Raw genomic sequence first — 23,185 nt, 5'->3', positions numbered from 1 at the left:
GGAAAGAAAGGGGCCTTTTACTGATTACCTTTTATTTCTCTGTGCTTACCCTCAATCATTGTCTTTTCTTTCTGTCTCTTCCCTCAGTGAAGTCCAGTATGTTGTTCTTCAGAACGTGGCAACAATGACGATCAAGAGAAGGGTGAGCTACACCTGCTTGTCTTTTATACCTTATTGTACATCTAGAAATCAAAGGAACATGGAACTGCAGTTTATTGAGCTATTTCATTTCCTCCCCTTGTTTATGTTTCTCAGGGGATGTTTGAGCCATACCTGAAGAGTTTTTACATCCGCTCCACGGACCCAACCCAGATCAAAGTCCTGAAGGTGGTTTTCTGTCCTACTCTGGTTTTCTGTCTGAAATACTCTGTTATCTTTTTCTCTTTTATCTTAACTCCAAATCAATGGAAGGATTCAATTAAGAATTCTCTCTCATTTTGGGCATTGACTGTGTATCTCATTATTTTGATCACGCTACACTGATTTTTTTTTTTTTTTTTTTCTCAAGAAACAACATGGTAAGGTATTATTAGCAAAACAAAGCAATCGAGGACATCAAACTGTCAAAAAGTACATTTTGTGAGACTGTAGTTTATTTTTGTCATGGTTGGTGAAAGTTAAGGAAGCAAGTATTTAATTTGAGCTCACTGAACCTGAGGATATTGTTACCTTGCCATGTCAGATCAATCTCCATGAGTCAGATTGAGGCAGTTTCAAAGAAGTGAATAGCTCTTTCCCATTAAGCAAACAGTGTTAATGAAAAACCTACGAGTAATTATTCTACACACAGTATAGTTTTTCGCCTTTAATTAAAGTTTCCTGGGAGAAAAATTCAAAAGTCATTTTTTCCTTTTTCTTTTTTTTTTTTTACAGCTGGAAGTTCTTACCAATTTGGCTAATGAGACGAACATTTCTACCATCCTCAGAGAGTTTCAGGTATGGTGAAACAGCACCAAAAACAGCAGAAAAAAATAAAAACTGTTCATGTTAGTCCTTCAGCATGAAGCCGTTTGCCAGTTGTTGGCTTCCTTAATGAGTAATTGTACTGAGTGAATGTGTTCTCTTGCAGACATACATTAAAAGCATGGATAAAGACTTTGTAGCTGCTACGATCCAAGCCATTGGCCGATGTGCTACCAACATCGGAGAGGTGAGAGACACGTGTCTTAATGGCCTTGTGCAGCTGCTGTCCAACAGAGATGGTGAGTTTACTATTGCTTACTCTAGATGCTTATACAGTGACAATACATGACAATACTTTCTTTTGCCTTGTCAAAAAGAGAAGTCGAGATCTAACAATGAGATACAATATACACAATAATCACTAAGATGCAGACTGCATGACAAGTAGGAAATGTAGAAATACTTAAATATTCATTTAAATATGATGTGTCCTGTTGTGCAGAGTTGGTTGTAGCAGAATCTGTGGTTGTTATCAAGAAGTTGCTGCAGATGCAGCCGGAGAAGCACAGCGACATAATCAAGCATATGGCAAAACTAACAGACAACATCCAGGTGAGAGCCTCATTCTTAAACTCCTTTTGGGTTTTAAATTTGCATGTAAAGATCAGTAGATGTATGAAAACAACTTCCCAAAGTAATGTTTACTGTAACAGAACCAGAAATGACTACTAAATGTGTAGAAACTGCACTGATGCAATCTAACGTGTTGCCAGGTGCCGATGGCCCGGGCCAGTATCTTGTGGCTGATTGGAGAGTACTGTGAGCATGTACCTAAGATTGCCCCAGATGTCTTAAGGAAGATGGCCAAGTCCTTCACTAACGAAGAGGATATTGTCAAGCTACAAATCATCAATTTAGCTGCCAAGCTGTACCTCACCAACTCCAAACAGGTATGAATAGCTTGTGGATATCCTTACACAATCCTCTCTTATCTCACCCTTGTTAAAACGTTACTTCTAAAAGTAATATCAGATATATTTTTTCTAATAAAAATTAAATTGTTTCCATCTAAAAGGTAAAGGAGACTAAATACAACATAGCAGTAAATTAACCACTTAACAACCTACCAAGTCACTCTAGTAGAAACTACAGAACACCATAGCAACCACTATACAGCCAATTAACCCAAGTGGCTACCTAGTAACATCCTACTACGGATGTGGAACACCTTACCAACCAACCATCAACCCACTTACTAAATTCAGTAACTACCTAACAACACTGTAGCATCCAACCCAAGCACTATAACAACCATCTACCAACCTTCAAATTCACCCAAGCAATGTCCAAGAAACAGCCTACTGGGCTATGAAGATCATACTAACTGCTTATCAGCCAAAACACTGAATCTACTAACTACTTAGTAACACTGGAGCAACTACCCAGTAATCGTCTAATTCACCCCAACCCCCTTCTAACTGTTTATAGTACCGAAGCAGTAACCTGTTAATGCTCTAATTCACCCAATGAAACAACCATTTTTTAACTAATGCGTTATGTTATAAGATTAGTTTAGTGTGAAACACGTGAAGCTGTACATACTCATTTAATAAACATCAGTGCAGTATGATGTTCCTAATATTCTCTCTCTTTGCAGACTAAACTGTTAACACAATATGTTCTCAACTTGGCCAAGTACGACCAGAACTACGACATCCGTGATCGGGCCCGTTTCATTCGTCAGCTCATTGTTCCCACTGAGAAGAGCGGGGCTCTTAGCAAGTACGCTAAAAAACTCTTCCTCGCCCTGAAACCTGCACCGGTCCTTGAGTCTCCATTTAAAGGTATAGAAGGCATTAAAAGCAAACACCTCAAATGGTGCTTCAATGAAAGAAAACGCTTCTCTTATATCCAGAATTTGTCTGGAAATCATTCTGTTTTCTCCAGTGTTGGCGTGTTCCTGAGCGTGTACACCCGAATGTGTGTTCGAATTGGGAAATTTTAATAACCAAGTTAGATTTCAACCATTCTGTCAAATTTGCGCCAACATGCTGTATACGCTATGTTGGCATGTGTTTTCCTCCCTGTTTATGGGAACTCTATTTTCCAGCAATCTTTTCCTTCCAATAAAATAAACTTTTTCATTTTGCACTATTAATATTTGTTGACATGACATTAGGTACACATTGAGTCACATCTATCAATTTATATCTAGCTATTGAGATACTGCAGTGTACAAGTAAGGTTGAAAAACCACTGAGGTGGGCTTGCTCAGCTCTGTCCTGTCTAAGACCATAGACCGGGACTTAGTCTTTCCCTGGCTAGTTAAATTAGCATCTTAAGATGCCCCTTGTGTTGCTTTCCTGACCCCTTTTTCCCTCCGTCCTTGCAGATCGAGACCACTTCCAGTTGGGTTCTTTGTCCCACCTGCTGAATGCCAAGGCAGGGGGCTACCAGGAGTTGCCTGACTGGCCTGAAGCCGCCCCAGACCCCTCCGTGCGCAACGTGGAGGTGAAGGAGTCTGTGCGTGCAGTGGGAACAGTAACATACAGAGACACAGGGGCCCTCTGGGTTTTCCAGGGGCCTCAAAAGATGGAGGGGAGCGAGGGTTGCTCTTATCCCAGAGCAGTGCCTCAGAGGGGCTGGACAGAATCACCAGAGCCTCACATCCAATATAACATTGACTCCAATATAACATTGAACCCTCTGTCACTAGTCATCTTTCATTTACTTACAGCTCATTAGCATTAACAACTCATCAATACCATGCATCCTTTTGAGCCTCTATCTTCCTCCAAATGGTTGCTGTTATGGAAGAGAGTGAGTCACTCAGGAGAAAAGGGGACAGTTTAAGCCTCTATTTAAAACCTAAAAACAGTCAGAGGGGCTGAACTCCTCGCCCTCTCTGCTGCACTTTCCTCTTTTTGGCAGCAGCACACTCGGCCCTGTCCTGGTGATTTCTCACTGCTGTTTGAGCCAATAGCACATGTGATGCAGAAGGGAACAGACCTGACAGAAGTTTCCACAGTACATAAGTGTCAGTATCAGACATTGGCCTGTGGGAGATTGTTGATACCTACCATGACAACAGTGTTTTTGATCAGATGCATCAATATATGCTACATTGTTACATTAAATACGTACACCAAATATGTTTAAATGTGGCTATTTTGGCTATCTTAAACGCTTCTCAACCCATTTGCCATCAGTTCATAACCAAAAATGTGTTGAATGAAGACACAAAATCAAGAACTTGAGGGTGTCACTTCATCACAGGATTGACGGCAAGGCTTGGTTTTGTTGTCACATTTGTTCAATATTGGTAAAACTGTGTAGATTTTGTAGTAGTCCATGACTTCTATTCAGTATTACAGTAACTACCTATTTGCTAGTAATGCAAATTTCAAGATGAGACAACAGGGGCATTTTATTTTGAGTTGATGGTTAAAAGATGCTACCAGGAAGTTTTACACTTCCACTGTTTTAACCTGCTGAAAAAATAGACCCACATTACTGTTGACCATTTTCCAAAGCTTTTAAAACGCTTCTTATTCGATTCCAGGGAAACATTTCTTGTGTTTCCCATACATAGATTGGAAACTTGATGATGTCTTCCTTGTATTTAATCACACTGACTTAACATCAGGTGGCTGTTCAAATATGAGCCCTCCTTGTTTTGAAAAGTCTGCAGCTACATGCAAAGAAAGTACAAATCGGACAAAGAAACTTAGTCTCATTGATTTCCTGACAACATACCTCAGAGCTGCACCGGGTTGGCAATCCAAGACCCTAATTCTCCTTCTCTAATTGTAGTCTGACGAGAATTGCAAGTGATCAAATCAAATCAGATTTATTTGTATAGCACCAAATCATAACAAAGTTATATCAAGGCACTTTACATATAGAGCAGGTCTAGACCAAACTCTTTATAAATTTATTTCAAGAGACCCAACAGATCCCCCGATGAGCAAGCACTTGGCAACAGTGGCAAGGAAAAACGTCCTTTAAGAGGCAGAAACCTCGAGCAGAGCCAGGCTCAGGGGGGGCGGCCATCTGCCTCGACTGGTTAGATAGAGAGAGTAGAGAGAGAGAGGGGGGGGGGGGGGGGGGGGGTGTAGGCAGGAACATGTTGCTGCATGGAGTTGAGCTGTAATGCAGAATTCATGAAATATGGGACCAGCAGGTGTTGCAGGAACATGGGATGGTGATGAGTCACCACCTGCAGGATGAGGACAGGGAGAGAGAGGAGAGGAACTGGGAGAGACAGCCACTTTGGCAGAACATGGTTAGTAAATGCAGTATAAATGCTTTGAACTGGGTGAAACTGTGTTTTTTTTTTTTTTTTAAGGATGGTTCTCATCAACGCATGCAAGGGGGGAGGAAAGGAGAGCGAGCGAGACGAAGGGAGAGAGAAAGAGGGAGAGGGGGAGAGAGGGTAACAGGGAGAGACAGAGAGAGAGAGAAGCTCAGTCCTTCCTCCAGCAGCCTAGGCCTATAACAACATAGCTAAAGAGTAGAGGACTTTAACTTTTTAACTATAAGCTCTGTCATACAGGAAAGTTTTAAGCCTGGTCTTGAAAAGAGTCCGCCCCCCGGACCGATGCTGGAAGTTGGTTCCATAGAAGAGGAGCCTGATAACTGAACGATCTGCCTCCAGATTTACTCTTGGAGACTCTAGGAACCACAAGTAAACCTCCATCTGGAGAGCGGAGTGGCCTGCTAGGACAGTAAGGAACTATGAGCTCTCTGAGATATGATGGAGCTTGGCCATTAAGAGCTTTATATGTTAAAAGAAGGATTTTGAATTCTACTCTATATTTTGCTGGCAGCCAGTGAAGAGCTGCTAACACAGGAGAGATATGATCTCTTTTCCTAGTTCCTGTTAATATTCGTGCAGCAGCGTTCTGAATTAACTGAAGGCCTTTTAGAGATTTGTTTGGACATCCAGATAGTAATGAGATACAGTAGTCCAGCCTAGAAGTTACAAATGCATGGACTAGTTTTTCTGCATCATCCTGAGAAAGGATGTTTCTGATTTTCCTAATGTTTCTCAGGTGGAAGAAAGCTGCCCGACTAACTTGTTTTATGTGAGGGACAAAGGACATGTCCTGGTCAAAAATTACTCCAAGGTTTCAAACAGTCAAATATATTCATCACAAAATGTCAATTCTCCATCTATTTCAATAGCCAATAAAAATAAAAAATAAAAAATCAACATAACTTCAGAGAATATATAATGAGCTTGAGAAAGGACAGAAAGAAGCAGACCTTTTCCAGTCCTGCCCCTTCATCCCAAAATCACACCGTCATAAATGTATAATAGTTATAAAAAGCTGCCAATAGAATAATAGATTACAGAATCATTAATTAACTTAAATTCACTGGTTGCCCTCTCTCTTTTTCTGATGTTGGCTATCTTTCCTGGTTTAGACCTTTCAATATTTATGAGGTTTGAAACGCATTGCTAGTTTCATTTTTGGTCAATTGATTCTCACTGGGTGTTGAAATAAAATCTTGCAGCTAAAATGGAGATAGCCTGGAATTATAATGTGTTTTTGCAGAAATCACAAAATGTCATGCGCTGTTGTCACCTTTGAGGGAGGTGAACATATTTGACATATCTAATAACTCATTTTTCAGTGGATTGATATTAATGTTAAGCCAGCCCTCCAGTCAAACTGAGGGTGGAAACATTTAAGTGAGCGTAAAACTAAAAGGTGGTTTGAAAAATAGGAAGACAGATACTAGACATTTTGAAAAATGGTCAGTAATAATGTAAAATGTTCATTATGTGTACTTAAAGCACACAAACAAACCAAATCACCAGTCTGGTCTTAGATGTAACAATTCATCTGCTCATATATACATATTTGACTCATGGTGTGGCTGTAAATGCTGGGAGGGTCAGGGGTCCTCTGAAAGCTCAACCACTCTGACACGTTGTACATCTCCACAGACAAAGGAAGTTATAACCACCGGCGAGGGGCAGATCGGCTTGTTAGGGAACTGGAGAGAGGTGCCCCCCCCTTCCCCAACCACCCCTGCCCTACTTTGAGTTTGGGAGTCCGATGGTGTTTGTTTTTCCCTGCCTCTGGCTTGTCATTTAAAGTAATGCTAGGATTTTAAATTTTGCAGAGATGACTCAGAGTTGATTAGGACAGTGTGCACAAGCACAAGAGGACAAACCAAATCAAATTTGTGGCACAGTTTGTGTATGTGTCACAAATGTTGTGTGATTGGTGTGATTTCTCCCACATTTCTGTCTCACTTCCATAAACCCTCTCACCTCCACCTTTTCATTTAGTTAATTTTGATCCATACTGCTCCAACATTATGCTTTTTTCCTGATAAGACATTTTATGCTAAATGCATGCCAACATATTAACTAGCAAATGTGAATGTCTTGATTTCTGCAGTGTTTAAGTATATATTTTAGTGTGTGCCTTTATAATTAAGTTATATTGGAGTGTATTTTAGCAGAAAAATACATTTAGTTTATGCTATAGCTACTTAATTGCCAAATATTGTGGTAAATTAGTGTGCTGTTATGAAATTTGGGATTTATTTTTGTCTCTGTGATATCCACAACTGTTCTCACACCTTCTTCTTTTTAGACCCAGAAACCTTCCTGTGTCTGTTTATCTTGCTTTGCTGACTTTTCTTCAACAAAAAAACAAAAAGTTATCCTTCCCTCTTTCCTCGTCTCATCTCCACCCAAATCTTTTTTTCTTTTCTACGTCTGCCAGGTTTTTGCGCTGCTTGAAAGAGTCACAACATTAACAAGTGTGAGTCAGTTAGCGGCAACCTCCTTGAGCCTCAACCCCATATAGCACTGCAAAAAAAAAAAAAAAACTCAAGTGCTTTTATGACACCCTGCCTAATGTAGTTGCTGTCCTTTGCTTAGCTCAGCCAAAGCTATCTATGAAACACAGCACCCTCCTTCCTTGGTCGTTACCATTAAAGAAGTGATTCTTTCAGCAGGGGCACATGATCCTCTGACACCTGAAAGATGCACTGGAAACTATTTGGGCTGGAAGTGTGTGTGTGTGGGTTTGGGTTGTGGTGGCAGGGAGGGGGTGGGGGCATGCTCATTAGCTGATGGCACTGGTTAATGAGTTTGGTTGCAGAAATATGGTCAGGACTCTTTTTTAAATGTGGGAGGATCATCACCACTCCTCAAAGACATCACTTCTGTTAATGGAACTGCTCCCTTTATTAGAAGAAAATCATTTCTGCAACTGGTCATGAAGGCATCACCTGGTGTTGACATCTATCTGTGCTTAAAAGAAAGAAAAGAAAAAGAAAGACTCTATTTAACCATTCAGCGTCTGATCTGTCCTGATTTTGTTGTCTGGCTTTGGGATATAAACAGAAGATCTGCAGAAGGGATGGCTGGCTTCATTTGGCTACATCTCATCCAGGCAGAAGCATTCATGGCCATGGCTGCTGTATCTGCCCACGTCTCTGCTGCCGTCCCTGATATGGAGCTGACATCTCATTCTGTGAAATCTGTTTCCTCTTCCAGGTGCCCGAGTGGACCAAATGCAGCAGCCGGGAGAAAAGGAGGGAAAAGAAGGTGGAGAAACCATTCTACTCAGACTCGGAGGGCGAGTCCGGGCCGACGGAGTCAGCTGACAGTGGTAATTTCAGAGGGTTGCTGACTCTTGTCTGAGCCCTCGCTTCCAGTGGTCAAACAAAGAGGGTCCACCTCAGATGCGTTTGTGTGTGAGCTTTGTGGTTTTGGCTGAGAGTCAATGGAAGTGGAAGAGAACCAGGTGCTTGTGGTTACGAGGTAAAACAGACGGTGGTGAGATACGAGGCTTCAGGTGTTTACTATCAACAACTGCATGAACAGATGCCTGTGCTGTCAGTCTCTTTTCGCTAGTTCCTGCTGTGCAAACATTTGACTATTTTCAGCACAACTGACACCTGTTGCTTGAATCAATACACTGATGATTAACAAGCACTCATTATGCACTTTCAGGATTTAACCTAAGCTCCCCAAATTAATGAATAGATGGAGTGCTCAGTCCTCACAAAGACCAGCATGTTGTGCTGCAGTGAGGCTTCAGTGATGTCCTTCACTCATAGGACACTGTCCTGAGTGAGTAAATTGAAAGGTTAATCATTCCAAGGGATTTGTTTATAACAGGAAAAACAACACCAGCCTTGCCCTTTAATCAACACTGTTAATTTTTACAATATTGCAGGACAAAAATGCAAACAGTGTTTCTATTAATATCAAGCGAAAGAGCACAACTCTTGTGGTGTAGCGGTCAGCACTGGCACTTCACAGCAAGAAGTGTGATGTGTTTGAACTTGTGGCCTTCCTGTGTGGATCTCACATGTTTTCCCCCTGCCTTTGGTTCCCTCCTGACATGAGCATGAGGTGGCTATAAATTGCCTGTGAGAGTGGATGGATCTTTGTGTCTGGGTGTTGACCCTGTGATAGACCAGTGCAGGGAGAACTTCAATGCCAATCCCCCCACAACCTTGCACAGATGAGCCATACATTTTTTTTTTTTTTATAAAATTGTAGTATACAGGTTATTTAGTCAACTGGTAATATTTTTGTCCATATTAGATTAACAAGAAACAAAACAGCAATAACATGTTACCTCAGTTACTGTAGGTGTAGTAAAAACTTTTTTAAGGACATGAAAAACATTTATTTTTTGTGTTTTTCTTTTTAGTGCCAAAGACACGAAAGGTCTTTGAATGTCAATTATAGCTGCTTCTTGTCTCTGAAAAAATGTGTCAGTAATGGAAATATTCTTTTGTAAAGAGATAATTTTCATTGGTTAATTAAGGAGAATTTTTATGTATTTTAGATTTGACTGATACTTTTTTAACATTGGCAGTGACTGATCTTGACTCTTTTAAATGTTTAAAACTTTGTCTCATGGGTCACGTGTATTTGTGTAGGTGTATGTGGACAGAGTGTGATACTCAATGTGGTTCAGATAATTTAATATGCCAGACATTCCTGTCACCTTTTGACTCTGACCTGTTCTCGACAGAGTCGGACTCTGCCAGTGGCTCAGAAAGCGGCAGTGGCAGCGGAGAGGAGAGTGGGTCGGGATCTGCGAGCGAGGAAAGTGAGGAAGGCTCTGATTCTGAGGAGGAGGAAGAGGAGATGGAGAAAGATAACAAAAAGAAGACAAAGATAGAATTTAAGAAGCAGGTGCAAGAAAGTGAAAGGTAGCAAATGCTTTCGTTTTCTGTGTAATCATGATATTTGTGTGGCCCCAACTTTTTTTTTTTAATCAATATTACAGTCTAATGTGCTAATTCTATCTCTCACATATTTGTTGGAAATATACATACTTTCCTTTTACAATGAAACTCTAGTATATTGTCTCTTCAATCCAGATCCTGTTAAATTTGATGGATGGCTTTATGTTTTTAACACTTTGGCACAACCATAGAATCTGCCTCATCAGTGAAAGCTAAACTCTTCGACTCAAGAGGGACTTCTAACCTTTTTTTTTTTTTTTTTTTCTAGTGAGCAGAGCAGTGAAGAAGAAGAGAGGAAGCACAAGAGGAAGAGTAAACTACAGAAGAGCGACTCAGAGTCTGAATCAGACGAAGAGGAGGAGAGCGAGTCAGAAAGCAGCCAGTCAGAGTCTGAAGAGTCTGAGTCTGAGGCCGAGGTCAAAAAGAAAAAGAAGGTAATGAAAATGAATTTTTGCACATTTAAAATGTTCACCTGAAAAAATGCTGTTTTTATCTTTGTCAAGTACATGGAATGACCTCTGCAGATGGCAATTTGCTGCACAAACAGTCTCACCGTGCCTTTTGGAAAACAAAATCTGAAACTGTATTTTGGAACTCAGCATTTCTATATTTAGACTGTTCCATATTCATTGTCATATAAAAATGTCTCTTCATGTCAGGATTTTTTTCTCTCTCCTTCCAGGCAGGTGACTCTAAACCTCCCTCCAAACCTGTCAAGATGGAGAAGGAAGGAAGGAAGGAAATGTCGCTGCTCGACCTCGACGACTGTGAGTGTTTCCCAACCCATGTTAATTTTCTCCTCTGAATACAAAGCTAAAGTATTGACACTCATTAAGACAAAGTCGGCGAACAAGGATGTTTTCAAACGTGACTCCGTGTAAAAATCACTGGACTGGTTGCTATGCCAACACTTGGGATTATTGTTGAAGAAAGTTGTTCCTCCCACTGATGGGGATAAATGATATGAACATGAGCTGTGTCAGGTGTGTGTTTGTATTTATTCCTCTTGAATGTCTTTGTCTGTCTTTGCAGTTGAACCCACTCCCTCTCCTCAAATCACACCTGTTAACACCTTCCGGTCCAGCAGCCTAGTGACTGACCTGGAGGGCTTGTCTTTGTCGGATAGTGTCCTGTCCCCGACTGTGAGTATTTCTGCTGTCCCTCCTCTCCCTCGTCAGAAGCTTTGTTTTTCTATTTTTGTACATGATTCATCTGGCCTTCTATTATTATAATTATTATATTATAATTTTTCACCCTTAGGCCAAAGCAGTTAATATAGTAGCTCTACTTTTCCTGGTTATTCATCATATGTTCTGAGGTGGATGGGGCAACTGCATTATTTTCCACTGTTAAAGTAAGATCAGAAAAAGCTGTCAGTGGCAGATTTAAGGCTGTAGTTTTGGCTAGTCTCTTTGGTTGTTTCTTAATAAATCATGGTAGCATTTTGGCTGTAACATTAAATGAACCAGTCAGAGAGCCATCTCCACATTCCCTTTAAAAGCCAAACACACTGTTAGCTTTGTGGATTACCGCTCTGATGGGGCAGCAGTTCACAGAGAATTAGAATTAGACTGTACTTGTGGTTGCTTGATCACATACTTTTAGTGATCAGTGAGCCTCCAGCAGCTCTGCGTGACCTGAGGAGCTGATTTAGTCAGTGTGCTGTGAAGGTGCTCCACAAAGAAACAATGGTTCAAATCACAATGTTTTTATATTTATTATGAGAAGTATAAATCAATATTCAGTTTATTATGATGCTGTGGGAAACACTGTGTGACTAGGTTTTAAGAAGGAACAATTGTTTTTCATCACATTACATGGCAACAGTGTGCAAATCACAGTGGGACCCCAAGAGCTTGTGTCTGAAGCTCACACAGGAAACCACAAATGTTATATCTTTACATGACCCTCTGATTTTCACATAAATATTTGGTTCAGAAAGGTTCAGAAATATACAGTGATGGAATTATGAATATTTTGATCATTGCTTTCAAACACTCTGACTTAAAAAACCAGGAGAGTCCTGTCAAGCAAACACAAGTTCTGGGTACAAGAAGGCAAAGTCAAAAAACAAACAAACACAAAAAAACAGGAGAAGCACAATTTGGAAAGTCGGAGAGTTTGGCATGACCACACAAGACAATTAGGCAGGGCACATGGAAAAATGGACGTGTGTGTGTGTGTGTGTGTGTGTGTGTGTGTGTGTGTGTGTGTGTGTGTGTGTGTGTAAAACATGATTCATGGTCTCCTCCTTTGCCGGCAGACCATTGCTCCTTCCAGCACTGTGAAGAGCTACGAGCTGCTGCACCGGATCACGGGTGAGGGTCTGTCGGTGGAGTACTGTTTCAGCCGCCAGCCGTTCAGCTCTGATGCCAACATGGTGGCTGTGCAGATGCAGTTCACCAACAACTCCACATCTGAAACAAAGAGCCTGCATATGGAGGATGTGAAGCTGCAGTCTGGGATGAGAGTCAAAGAGTTTGCAGAAATCGGTGAGCGATGGGTCCAGTTGGGACTGACCTTTAGGTACGGTGTCAAGCTTATGTGTTCAACACCATACTATACAACTTTGCCATGAAGACCAATGGAACCATAAAGTTTGAGACTGATGAATGATTGATATGTCATTTGAAGAAGCAGGGTGAGGGTTAGGGAACATCAAGCATTAGGAGTCTTCCTCTCTGACACCATCAACTTCTACACCACAATTTGTCCTAGGGAAGACTAAGAACCTAAGTTAAACCGACAGATCGACATCAGAGATCTGCACTCCGCCAAGCTCAATGTTAAACATAAATCATCAGAAAAAGACATCAAGAGTAATGCTGAGGGTAGAAGCTACTTTTCATATCAAAAGTAAAGCTTTGAGAATTTCTGCAAGACAGCATGTTATTTGCTATGCGTTTATTTGTGCGAGCATTAGCTGTGTTAACGCTCTTTCTCTTCCTCTGTGGTGACAGAGTCACTGCCAGCAGGTGAGTCGGCCACAGCTGTGATGGGCATCGATTTCTGTGACTCCACCCAAGCGGCGAACTTCCAGCTGTGGTGAGATGGACTCTGCTTTAGACGTCCGACACCTCAGACTGTCTCCTATGGATCTCCTGAGTTTGGACACGACACCCTAACCCTAACCCATTTTTGGCTTTGGTTGTATCTGTAAAGTGAAATATAGTGATGTGTGATGCCTCTGGTTTATTCCGCTGTTAGAAACTAATGAAATGCTGCTGAGTGGTAAAGTTTTTTTCACAGTGTTTTAAAAAAAATCACCACTTTTTTTGTTATTTTTTTGTACATCTTTCTCCAACTGCAGCACTCACACCAGGAAGTTCTTTGTGTCGATCCAGCCGCCGGTTGGGGAGCTGATGCAACCTGTTTTCCTCACAGAGAACGAGTTTAAAAAGGAGCAAGGTGTGTAACACAAACACATGAAATAATTCCCATAAGAAATGTAAAATATTATGTCAGTAGCACTTTGCTAACATCTCAAGTCTGAAAATGGAGCTGGTGGAATTACCTGATTTGTCATATTTCCTTTAGTAATTATTTTTGGCAATTTTGTAAAAAAAAATTTGGTTGATATGCCCAGTGTCATGTGTCATATATGTTGTCCTTTCGAGAGACCAGTTGCACGTAATTTTAAGATTTTCCTTAAATAATAAATACTTGAAAATGGCTGTTTAAAGTAACCTCAGCTTACAGATTTTAGGTTTTCTCCCAATCGTGGTCTTTTACTTAAGTAAGTCAATTACACCAGTGTATCGCAAGTGAATGCCACCGAAGATCTAGTCTCCATGAAAAAAGTAAAATGTCTCTCAGTGCTTTAAATTAACTTTTATCTTTAGTAAAAATGTGATGTGTAACTCTCTGAAGTAACTTAGATGAGGAAAAAATGTTGAATGTGATTTCTGCAAACAGCATTTTATATATTGATCAAATCATAATCTCGGGAGCAGTTCCTCTGTGTGATTTACTTCAGGGTTTGGCAACAGCTTTTTCCCCTAAAACTATTTCAGAAGTGTTCTTCCTGAGTCTTGGGTGTGGGTTACTCTGGGATTCTGCCCAGGTATAATGTGAGAAAAGAGAAACTTCTTTTCCAAAGGTTCTTATTATACACCCAAGAGTCTCTTCCCACACATAATATCCCGTTTATTTTAAGACTGTGTCCTTTTGACAGAATCTGTAGACGCATTTTAAGTCAAGCACAAAAGTGTCACACATCAACACTTGCAGTTAGACTGTACATACACCAACATCCAAACAATGTGTTTGCTGGAGCTTCTGCAGACAGTGTGTACCAGCATGTTTCTAGTGTCTGGTGTTCATGTGCCATCCTGACTAACCCTGAGCGAGTTTTCTTCTATAACAAAGCCATAGTTACTCTTTAAACATGTGTCATATCCACAATTCCTCCCTCTCCGTACTGTCCACTATAGAGAAGTTATTACAGAATGTAGGTAAGTTGGCTTTGATAGATTTGTTCTTCCCAGCCATATGTGTGCCCACTTGCCATTGTAGCCACCCTCACACAGATCCTCTCCTTACCCTCCTCCTCTAACACCTCCTGCTGACTTCCCTCCCAACTCCTCCCTCCTTAACACTTAACAGCACCTGCAGGTCTGTAGCTGCAGACAGCCTCACCTGTGCTAACCTGCATTTCACACTCTGCTACACTGGGAATGACTGGACATGCTCATCCACTGATACTCTCTTTTTGGGCACCGTTTGGACAAAACAATGATCATGTGTTTCATCGTTCATCCTGCTGTTGTCTGAGCTTCCACAATGCTGAATCTGATGTTTCACCATGTCACTGCTTTTTTTTGTCTGAATGCTTTGATGTGTATCAACCCCTGTGAACACAGAGTGATTTGTCGGTCAAGTGTCATCTGGAAATCAGGCTGTATTTTTGGTTCGGACTAATTTTTTTTTTTTGTTTGTTTGTTTTTTCCCAAACAGCACACTGACACATTATCATCTCTTAGGTGCATATAGTTGCTCTAGTGAGCACCATTATCATTCAGCAGTTCTGCTATTGCTCCAGTGTTCACTCTTAGCTCTGATGTCAATCCTGCTCCTAGGGGAGGTATCTGGCTCTTTTGCTGCCACTTGCTTCACTTTGTTCAACAGCTGCTGTAACTGCGGCTGTCTGCTAGAATTAAAAAGGAATGGAAAGCTTTTTCTGAGAAATTTCACAGTATGTTTCTGGTGCACTTGGTTGTGAAGAGAAGGGGACTGACATCCCCTGAGTGAGTGTCGAGTCAGGAACAGTGGTTTGCAAAAATGTTCATACCCCTTGAACTTTTTCACATTTTGTCATGTTGCGACCACAAACATTACTGGAATACATACTGGAATTTTATGTGACGGACCAACATAAAATATTAAAGCACAGTTTTGAAGTACAAAGAAAATTATGCATGATTACATTTTTCAATGATCTATCATATCTACATCTTAAAACTATCAGAAACAATAAAAACTTATTTAGCCACTATTTCTAAATGATTTTTTTTTTTTTTTTTAGTGCAGTATTCAGCTCCCCTGAGTCAATACTTTGTCAAACCACCAGTTACAGCTGCAAGTTTTTTTGGGGTTTGTCTCTACCAGCTTTGTACATCTAGAATCTGAAGGTTGGCCCGTTATGCTTTGCAAACTGCTCAAGCTCAGTCAGGATGGAGAGCGTTTGTGAACAGCAGTTGTCAGATCCTGCCATAGATTCTCAATTGGATTTAGGTCTGGAATATTACACAGCCATTCTAACACACGTTTGGTTTTAAACCATTCCATTGTAGCTTGACTTTATTTTTAGGGTTGTTGTCCTGCTGGAACATGAACCTCTGCTGCAGTCTCAAGTCTTTCAGACTCAAACTGGTTTTCTTCCAAGATTGCTCTGTATTTCGTTTCATCCATCCTCCCTGTCCCTGCTGAAGAGAAGCACCCCCAGAGCATGATGCTACCACCATCATGTTTGACAAGGCCAAAAAATGTTGCTTTCATCTGACCAGAGCACCTTCTTCCACATGTGTCCCCCATAAGGCTTCTGGCAAACTGCAAACAGGACTTCTTATGGTTTTCTTTTAACAATGGCTTTCTTCTTGCCACTCTTCCATAAAGGCCAAATGTGTGCAGTGCACAACCAATAGTTGTCATGTGGACAGATTCCCCCACCTGAGATGTGGATCTCTGCAGTACATCCAGGGTCACCATGGGCCTCTTGGCAGCATCACTGATCAGTGCTCTCCTTGTTTGGCCTGTAAGTTTAGGTGGACGGCCATGTCTTGGTGGGATTGCAGTTGTGTCGTATACCACACGTTTCGGTGTTTTATTTGTAAAAAACAATTATTTCATTAATAATTTTCTTTGTACCACACAATTGTGTGCCACTTTGTGTCGGTCTTTTACATGACATATTTATGGTTGTGGTCTATGAGTACTTTTGCAAGCCACTGTAGTTACCTATTCCTGGTTTAATACTTAAACTCCATGAAATCAGAAAATAATTTAATAATTTAATAATTGTATTTATTAATTAATTTTATTTTATAATTTAAAATAATAAGTTTTATCTTTTTTCTCAACTCTTGACTTATTTTCCTCTGCTGATTAAAATACTTTTGTTTCAATGAAAATTTTAACAAACTAACACACAGAGGTGATTTTTTTTTTTTTTTTTTTTTTTTTTTTTTTTTAGTAAAACTTAACTATATTTTGTGTGAGGCATAGTGTCACATTACTAATAACTATCATTGTTTTATTTCTTGGATACCTGCTGGTCCCATATCAACACCTCCTGGTCCCATATTTCATGAATTCTGTACTACAGCTCAACTTCATGAACTTCATGCAGCAACATGTTCCTGCCAACACCCCCCCTCCAATGTCCATCTCTCTCTCTCTCTCTCTCTCTCTCTCTCTCCCACTCTCAACCCAACCGGTTGAGGCAGATGGCCGCTTCCCCTGAGCCGGGTTCTGCTCGATGTTTCTGCCTCTTAAAGGAAGTTTTTCCTTGCCACTGTTGCCAAGTGCTTGCTCATCGGGGGATCCGTTGGGTCTCTTGAAATAAATTTATAAAGAGTTTGGTCTAGACCTGCTCTATATGTAAAGTGCCTTGATGTAACTTTATGATTTGGTGCTATACAAATAAATCAGATTTGATTTGATTTAGTAGCCTGAGATGTTTTCTCCTGATGTCTCAAAACAAACACTTTAAAGCCTAAAGACACAAATACAGATAAGAAAAAAAAAAAAAAAGCTAATTTGGTTTGATAAATGACATCATTTACATTAGACATCAATTCTTGTCTATTCATTTTTTTGTCAATAGTTTCATTAGCAGGTAATTATTGCTTCACAGTCAAATATTTTTGATCCAAACAAAAACACGTCATCACACTCACAGAGGTCATTTGACCTGCAAATCACCAAAATCAGCATTTACTGGGAAGCCTCAGCATCACCAACTTCAGTGAGAGGAAATAAATGCTATGGTGCAAAATTTCTCTATTTTACATTTAACTTTGAAAATGTACCAGAAAACGAAGTGCACTTATTTTGCGCTGTGTATTTGCTGATGACAGTTCATCACGTGTCGACTGTGTTCAGTGGAAAGCATTCCAGTTTAGATCTAAAACCACTTTGTAACTATCATATCAGCCCCCCAGAGACTTAGGCATCACTATAGGACACGTATACCATATCTGAGCAGCATACTGTATATGTTTACAGCTGGTAGAGATCCTGAAAAATTATTTAATTAAATTTTTTGTATAAAGCAGCACTATACCTAAACCCCACATTGATATAAGCAGCTCCCTGTCCTGTATTGCTGAGTTAATAACTGCTTTGCCTTTTGTTTAGTGGTTCTTTGGTTACTGAGAGAGAGAGAGAGGGAGAAGCTTGACAGCCGAGTGGTTTGACCGGCGCTCTGCTCACACCCGTAGGTCAGCTGATGGGCATGAACGAAATCACAGAGAAGCTGACTCTGGACATAAAGTGCCGGAATGAACACGCCATTGTCCAGAGGGTGACCACCACTGCAAACCTCAGCAGAGTGCCATGTGGGTCTGATAAAGAGTGCAGGTGAGAGGGTTAAGGGGGCAGTAAAGAGAAATGAATGAATAAATAAATCTGGTGTTGTGTTTATCCTCAGCCTACATGTGGCTGCAGAATGGATGCAGAAGGAGCTCTCAGATGTGACCATTTATAAAATTTACTATGAAGTTACATTGCCCCCTTCTGTCTGATTACTGCAATGCTTCTAAAACTAGCACAACACAACTAAAACATACACTTAAAGTCACATAAATCCCATAAAAATGTTAAATCGTAGTTTAAGCAGGCGTGTACCATTTGTTTGTGAAGCTGGGTGATAGTCAGGTATTGACGATGACACTTGAAAATGTGTAAATATCTTTTGATTTTAACTTTAATTCTACTAAATTATCGCAATTGCATTCTCTGTAAAGTGGGCTGGACCTTAATGACTATTCACAAACAACAACACTACAAAAAGGTTGCTTTTGAATGCATCACAAGTTTCACAGATCTTTGTTTTTTCCATTATGCACCTTGGACCTGGAATTGATCATGTGACAGGAGATCAACTTAGATCCGTTGAAAAGTTGAAGGCCATCATGTAGAAAGTGTTAAATGAGACATGTACATGTACATTTAGCTGAAATATTGTGTGTGTGACAGAAGTCAATATTAGTGTTGGACCTGAGTGGAGACACAGACAGTGGGAAAGTAAAGTGATGGTATTGGTAATGGTACAAAACAGTAATGCTCGGGAAACTGGCAGATGATAGAGGAGGGGTAGGCTGAGCGTTACTGCAGGGCTGAAGGGAGAGGGGCTGACAGAGACCAATTGGATGGTATTTCAAATCTGGTCACTGTGGAATAAAATACAGTATGAGGGACATTTGTGAGCACACACAAGAAGTGTCATAAAAATGCTATGTGTGATAGTGACAGAATGAGGTCAGGGCTAATGTTTTTATTTGAATTTAAATCTTCCTGACTGATGTACACGTCTGTTCTTTATTCTATGGCTTTATCTTTATTTCTTATCTGCTGCTTTGACCTCAGCCCTCCTGTTCTTCTCCCTGACTGTATGGTTCACAGGTTCGCCGGCAGGACAGTGACCAGTGGCAGCCTGGTGTTGGTCACAGTGGTGACTAAAGACGAAGGAGCAACCCAACTGACAGTCAACTGTGAAAAGATGGTGATTGGCACGATGCTGGTGAAAGACATCCTCCTGGCTTTGACGCAGTGACCCAGCGTGTCTCTTTGCTTAACCTTTCACCTCTGCCCCCTCGTCTCTGCCCACCTCATTACACGTGTAGCATTTCATCTATTCTTCTGTAAGCAAGTGTCAGCAAGGATGTTTCCAGAATGTTTAACTCCAGCTTAATGCTTTACTAAAGAGCCCCTCCTCCCTCTTTTTCGCAACTACTCCTAGGAACAGGAAATGTCACAGTATGAGACGTTCATGACAATCAGACATGACTGACACTCCCTGAAAACTTTATCACACTTCATTTACTTGTTTTGCAACACATCTTCCCAGGTTAACACAGTTGAAATGACCTAAATTTGACTAAAATCCAAATTCAAGTCAGGAATAATTTACACAAAAAAAATTACAGGCCGGATGGTTCAGTCTTACCTTTGGAAACAAGAAATTTGAGCGTAAGGTTCACTTAATAAATAAATAAATAAATAAAAGAAGAAACATGGCAAAGTGCATATCACAGGAGCTTTTTTGATAAAGGTAAAATGCTGTGGTGCCTTCAGCCTAAAGCCCCAAAAAATATATATTTTTTTTTTTCACGGAAAATTACATCGAGAAACCATAATTCATTCTGCAAATTTATTCACAATAGGCCTTTCTTTGTTTTTACATAATCTGCAATGAAGACACGAAGAGTTATAAGCCTTGAATTAAAAGAATTTTTAGTCAGGGCAAATGGGATTAGAGTTTTTTTTTTTGTTGTTGGGGTTTTGTTTTTTTTTTTGTGGACAGTAAGAAGACCTCAGAGGAATCAGCTGTACAAAAAACTCCACTGGGAGGAGAAAAAATTATCCCATACCCCCATAGTATAATAATAATAACTGTTATAACATGACCTTATCTATATGTAAGCTGCGTCTGCTGAAGAAGGTCATGAGATGTGGTAAAAAGCTATGAAAATGCACGAGTTCAGTTGAATTGAAGAAGGCTGTTTTCAGAACAAAAAGAAGTATGGCATCAGTTGAGGATGTGACAATTAAAACAAAGCAACAAACAAAATGAAATAGTATAAATTAAAAAACAATCCTGTTTTACTTATAGAATACATTTTTTCTTCTCTAGAGATGATTTAGAAATAGTGGCTAAATAAGTTTTTATTGTTTCCGACTGTTTTAAGATGTAGATATGATAGATCATTGAAAATGTGCTGTAAGTATAACCAGAACCAGAAGAAAAAATACAGACCTGCTCACACAGTATTTGGAGTCCTTATTTGAATCAGCAGCTGAATCCATTAAGACCCAATCATGTTATGGCTCAGTAACTCAGCAACTCCTGAGACCAATTTTCAGACCCAACTGTGTGACTTTAGTTTTGACCTACAGTGGCTGTCATGGCGTGCATGCTCATCAAAGTAGCGCATTTATACAAGCTGAAGATGTATAAAAGTTATTGTATGTACCCAGACATGTAATACAGTCCTACTATAAGATGTGGTGTTTGGTGTGTGTGTGCGCGTGTGTGTATGCATGATGACACTGAGTATTGACCTGGAAAACATTACCATCTGTTTTCAAAAACCACTCATCTAACACTTGACTTGAAATAATCGTGAAGCACATTCCTTACAGTAAAAGAAAAAAAACATGTATGTAGTATTTTTTATTGATTATATTAATGATATAATATTGTTTTTTCTTTGTAGCTTATAGTGTTCAACCTACAGAGAGTATAAATGATTTTCCCACCTCATATATAATCATACATTTACTATCCAACAAAGCAACCATTTGAAATATAAAGTGCGAAATACTGAAAATGAGTGGAACAGGTTGTGGAATATCTTCAGGAAATGGCGAAAGGTATTTATTATAGAATCAGAGGAAATTCAGAAAACTATCATTTATTTCCATTTACAGTTGAGAAGTTCAAAGTGCTTTTTTATTTTTTTGCACTTGTGCTTAGCAACCAATTGATGATTAAAATAATGCATTTTCTCTCCCAAATCACCATGCCAAATAGTAGCAAATAGGCAACGGGAGGAGTTACAGGAGCAGTCAGCTGTAAATATCCTCACAGTAGCTGCTAAACAACTCCACTTTCATCCGTTTCTCAAATACAGTTCAATGATGTGGTTCTGATAGGGTCAAACATTTTCAGGTGAAGTGTTACCTTGACCTTGTCTGTCAGGTTTCATGTTTTCATGCCTTTCATTACATTTTGATCATGCCAGAGGTCATGTGACTTTGAGTTTGTTTTGTGTTTTTGTTGTTGTTATGGACCCTCATGTGTCCAGTTGTCCAGATATTTTCTTATTTATTGCTTCTTTATTGTTGTGTTATACCAAAGGAGTAACAGTTCACCGAGACACAGTCGTACTCTCTGTTGCATTGCTTCCATTCAGACTTGCAGTTCAGTCAATATGACAAATGTAAAGAGTAAGAAATGTAACTTTTCATGTAGAAATACAATGAAAAAATAACCTGGATACAGACAAACAATTCTCCAAATCATGAGTCATGTCTCAACATTCGTTTTATCTACGAATATCTGTGTGGTTGTGAAATGTGGTCATGAAGTATTACAAGTTTATTTATTATACAAATAAAAAATACAGATTAAATGGTTGTGTCATTTTTCCTTCAGCTGCAAGCAAAGAAAAAGCCCTGGACTGCAGCCCTGATCTTTGTAGTTGTCAGGTTTAGCCCACCTAGAACATTATTAAACACACAGGGAAGAAGGACAAAGGACAACAGCGCTCATTTTACTTGCAAGGAGAACAGACAGAGATGTGCTCAGTGACACTCTCTACCCGCTCTGGAGTATCTCTTCTGTTCTCCCCTCTTTTTATTTCCTTAGGGTGGTCCCTAGTTACAAATTCTTGCAGCTCTAAAGGTGAGAATACACAGCTGCAAGTAGTGAATGAATAGACGCTTGTTATATTATTTATATTCAAGTTATAAGTCACAAGAAACTCAAACACATTGAGGGTTAGTTTATGAACGAAGTAATCTCGCTTCGACATCCTCCCTTTCTTCATAAATCTTCTTCGAAGGTCGTTGCTTCTTCTTCGGAGGTATGACCTCTGCTCCTGCTAATAAAAACACAGGTTTCTGCATTCTTGCAGGGTCAGTAAAAGTTGAGCAGTACTGTGTGTGTGAAAAGTTTATGTACATTTATTCTAACATTTCCCTCCTGTTTATCACATTCTTGCTCAACTTCTCATATCACTCTGCTCAGTCACTTCATTAAGATTTTCAACTGCGAGATCATTTTTATGAGCACAAGTAAGTTTACACTTGGAGGTAATGTCTTTAACATTTATAATCTTTTTAAACTGAGAACAAATCCAGTACGTTTTTAATAGGGTCTTCTTCTCCACTACTCTCCTCGTCAGTTTGAGAATTACTATCCAGCAAGGGATACATTTGAGCCACTTTATCTTCCATGGGTGAAATTTCTGTAGTAATTAGACGGTTAATAAGAGAACGCAGGCAGGGCACACAACAACATCCACACAAAGTTAAGATTGCAGCAAACACTGCTATAGAGACCAAAACAGAGGACACTAGAGCTTTATATTTTCCAAAGACATCCATCCAGGAATCCCACATTGAGGTGTCAACCCCAGAGTGTTCTTTCATCTTGCCATTGAGAGCTCGGAGTCCCTCTATGGCCTTAGTAAGGCTGCCATCAACAGCTGTGTTGTTGGGGATGAACGTGCAACACTGCTCTCTGAACATAGCACACACACCTCCTTTCTCAGCCAACAACATGTCCAGGGCTATCCTGTTCTGGAATGCCATGAGAGAA

General features: G+C 40.0%; 1 protein-coding gene across 6 annotated transcripts in view; it reads left to right on the top strand.

The window, feature by feature from the left end:
* ap3b2 (adaptor related protein complex 3 subunit beta 2) overlaps positions 1–20,056 on the top strand; it is a 43,485-nt gene extending 23,429 nt beyond the window's left edge. For 2 of the 6 annotated variants that reach the window (XM_029522301.1, XM_029522305.1), the window contains exons 10-27: positions 88–142; positions 256–327; positions 874–936; positions 1,070–1,202; positions 1,406–1,515; positions 1,677–1,853; positions 2,561–2,747; positions 3,296–3,426; positions 8,429–8,543; positions 9,924–10,104; positions 10,409–10,574; positions 10,823–10,907; positions 11,173–11,282; positions 12,404–12,632; positions 13,101–13,185; positions 13,451–13,548; positions 18,081–18,219; positions 19,228–20,056. In XM_029522301.1, coding sequence (XP_029378161.1) covers positions 88–142; positions 256–327; positions 874–936; positions 1,070–1,202; positions 1,406–1,515; positions 1,677–1,853; positions 2,561–2,747; positions 3,296–3,426; positions 8,429–8,543; positions 9,924–10,104; positions 10,409–10,574; positions 10,823–10,907; positions 11,173–11,282; positions 12,404–12,632; positions 13,101–13,185; positions 13,451–13,548; positions 18,081–18,219; positions 19,228–19,414 — 2,323 coding nt within the window. In that variant the 3' untranslated portion in view covers positions 19,415–20,056. Of the gene's footprint in view, positions 1–87; positions 143–255; positions 328–873; positions 937–1,069; positions 1,203–1,405; positions 1,516–1,676; positions 1,854–2,560; positions 2,748–3,295; positions 3,427–8,428; positions 8,544–9,923; positions 10,105–10,408; positions 10,575–10,822; positions 10,908–11,172; positions 11,283–12,403; positions 12,633–13,100; positions 13,186–13,450; positions 13,549–14,573; positions 14,595–18,080; positions 18,220–19,227 lie in introns of all 6 variants that reach the window. The other 4 variants (XM_029522304.1, XM_029522306.1, XM_029522302.1 and 1 more) reach the window with 4 other exon arrangements.
* Positions 20,057–23,185: the final 3,129 nt, after the last annotated feature.

This window comes from Echeneis naucrates, chromosome 16, assembly GCF_900963305.1.
Source record: "Echeneis naucrates chromosome 16, fEcheNa1.1, whole genome shotgun sequence".
In the NCBI taxonomy this organism is placed as follows: domain Eukaryota; kingdom Metazoa; phylum Chordata; class Actinopteri; order Carangiformes; family Echeneidae; genus Echeneis; species Echeneis naucrates.
The sequence above is the reverse complement of the archived record's forward strand: the minus strand, read 5'-3'. Positions and strand labels throughout refer to the sequence as shown.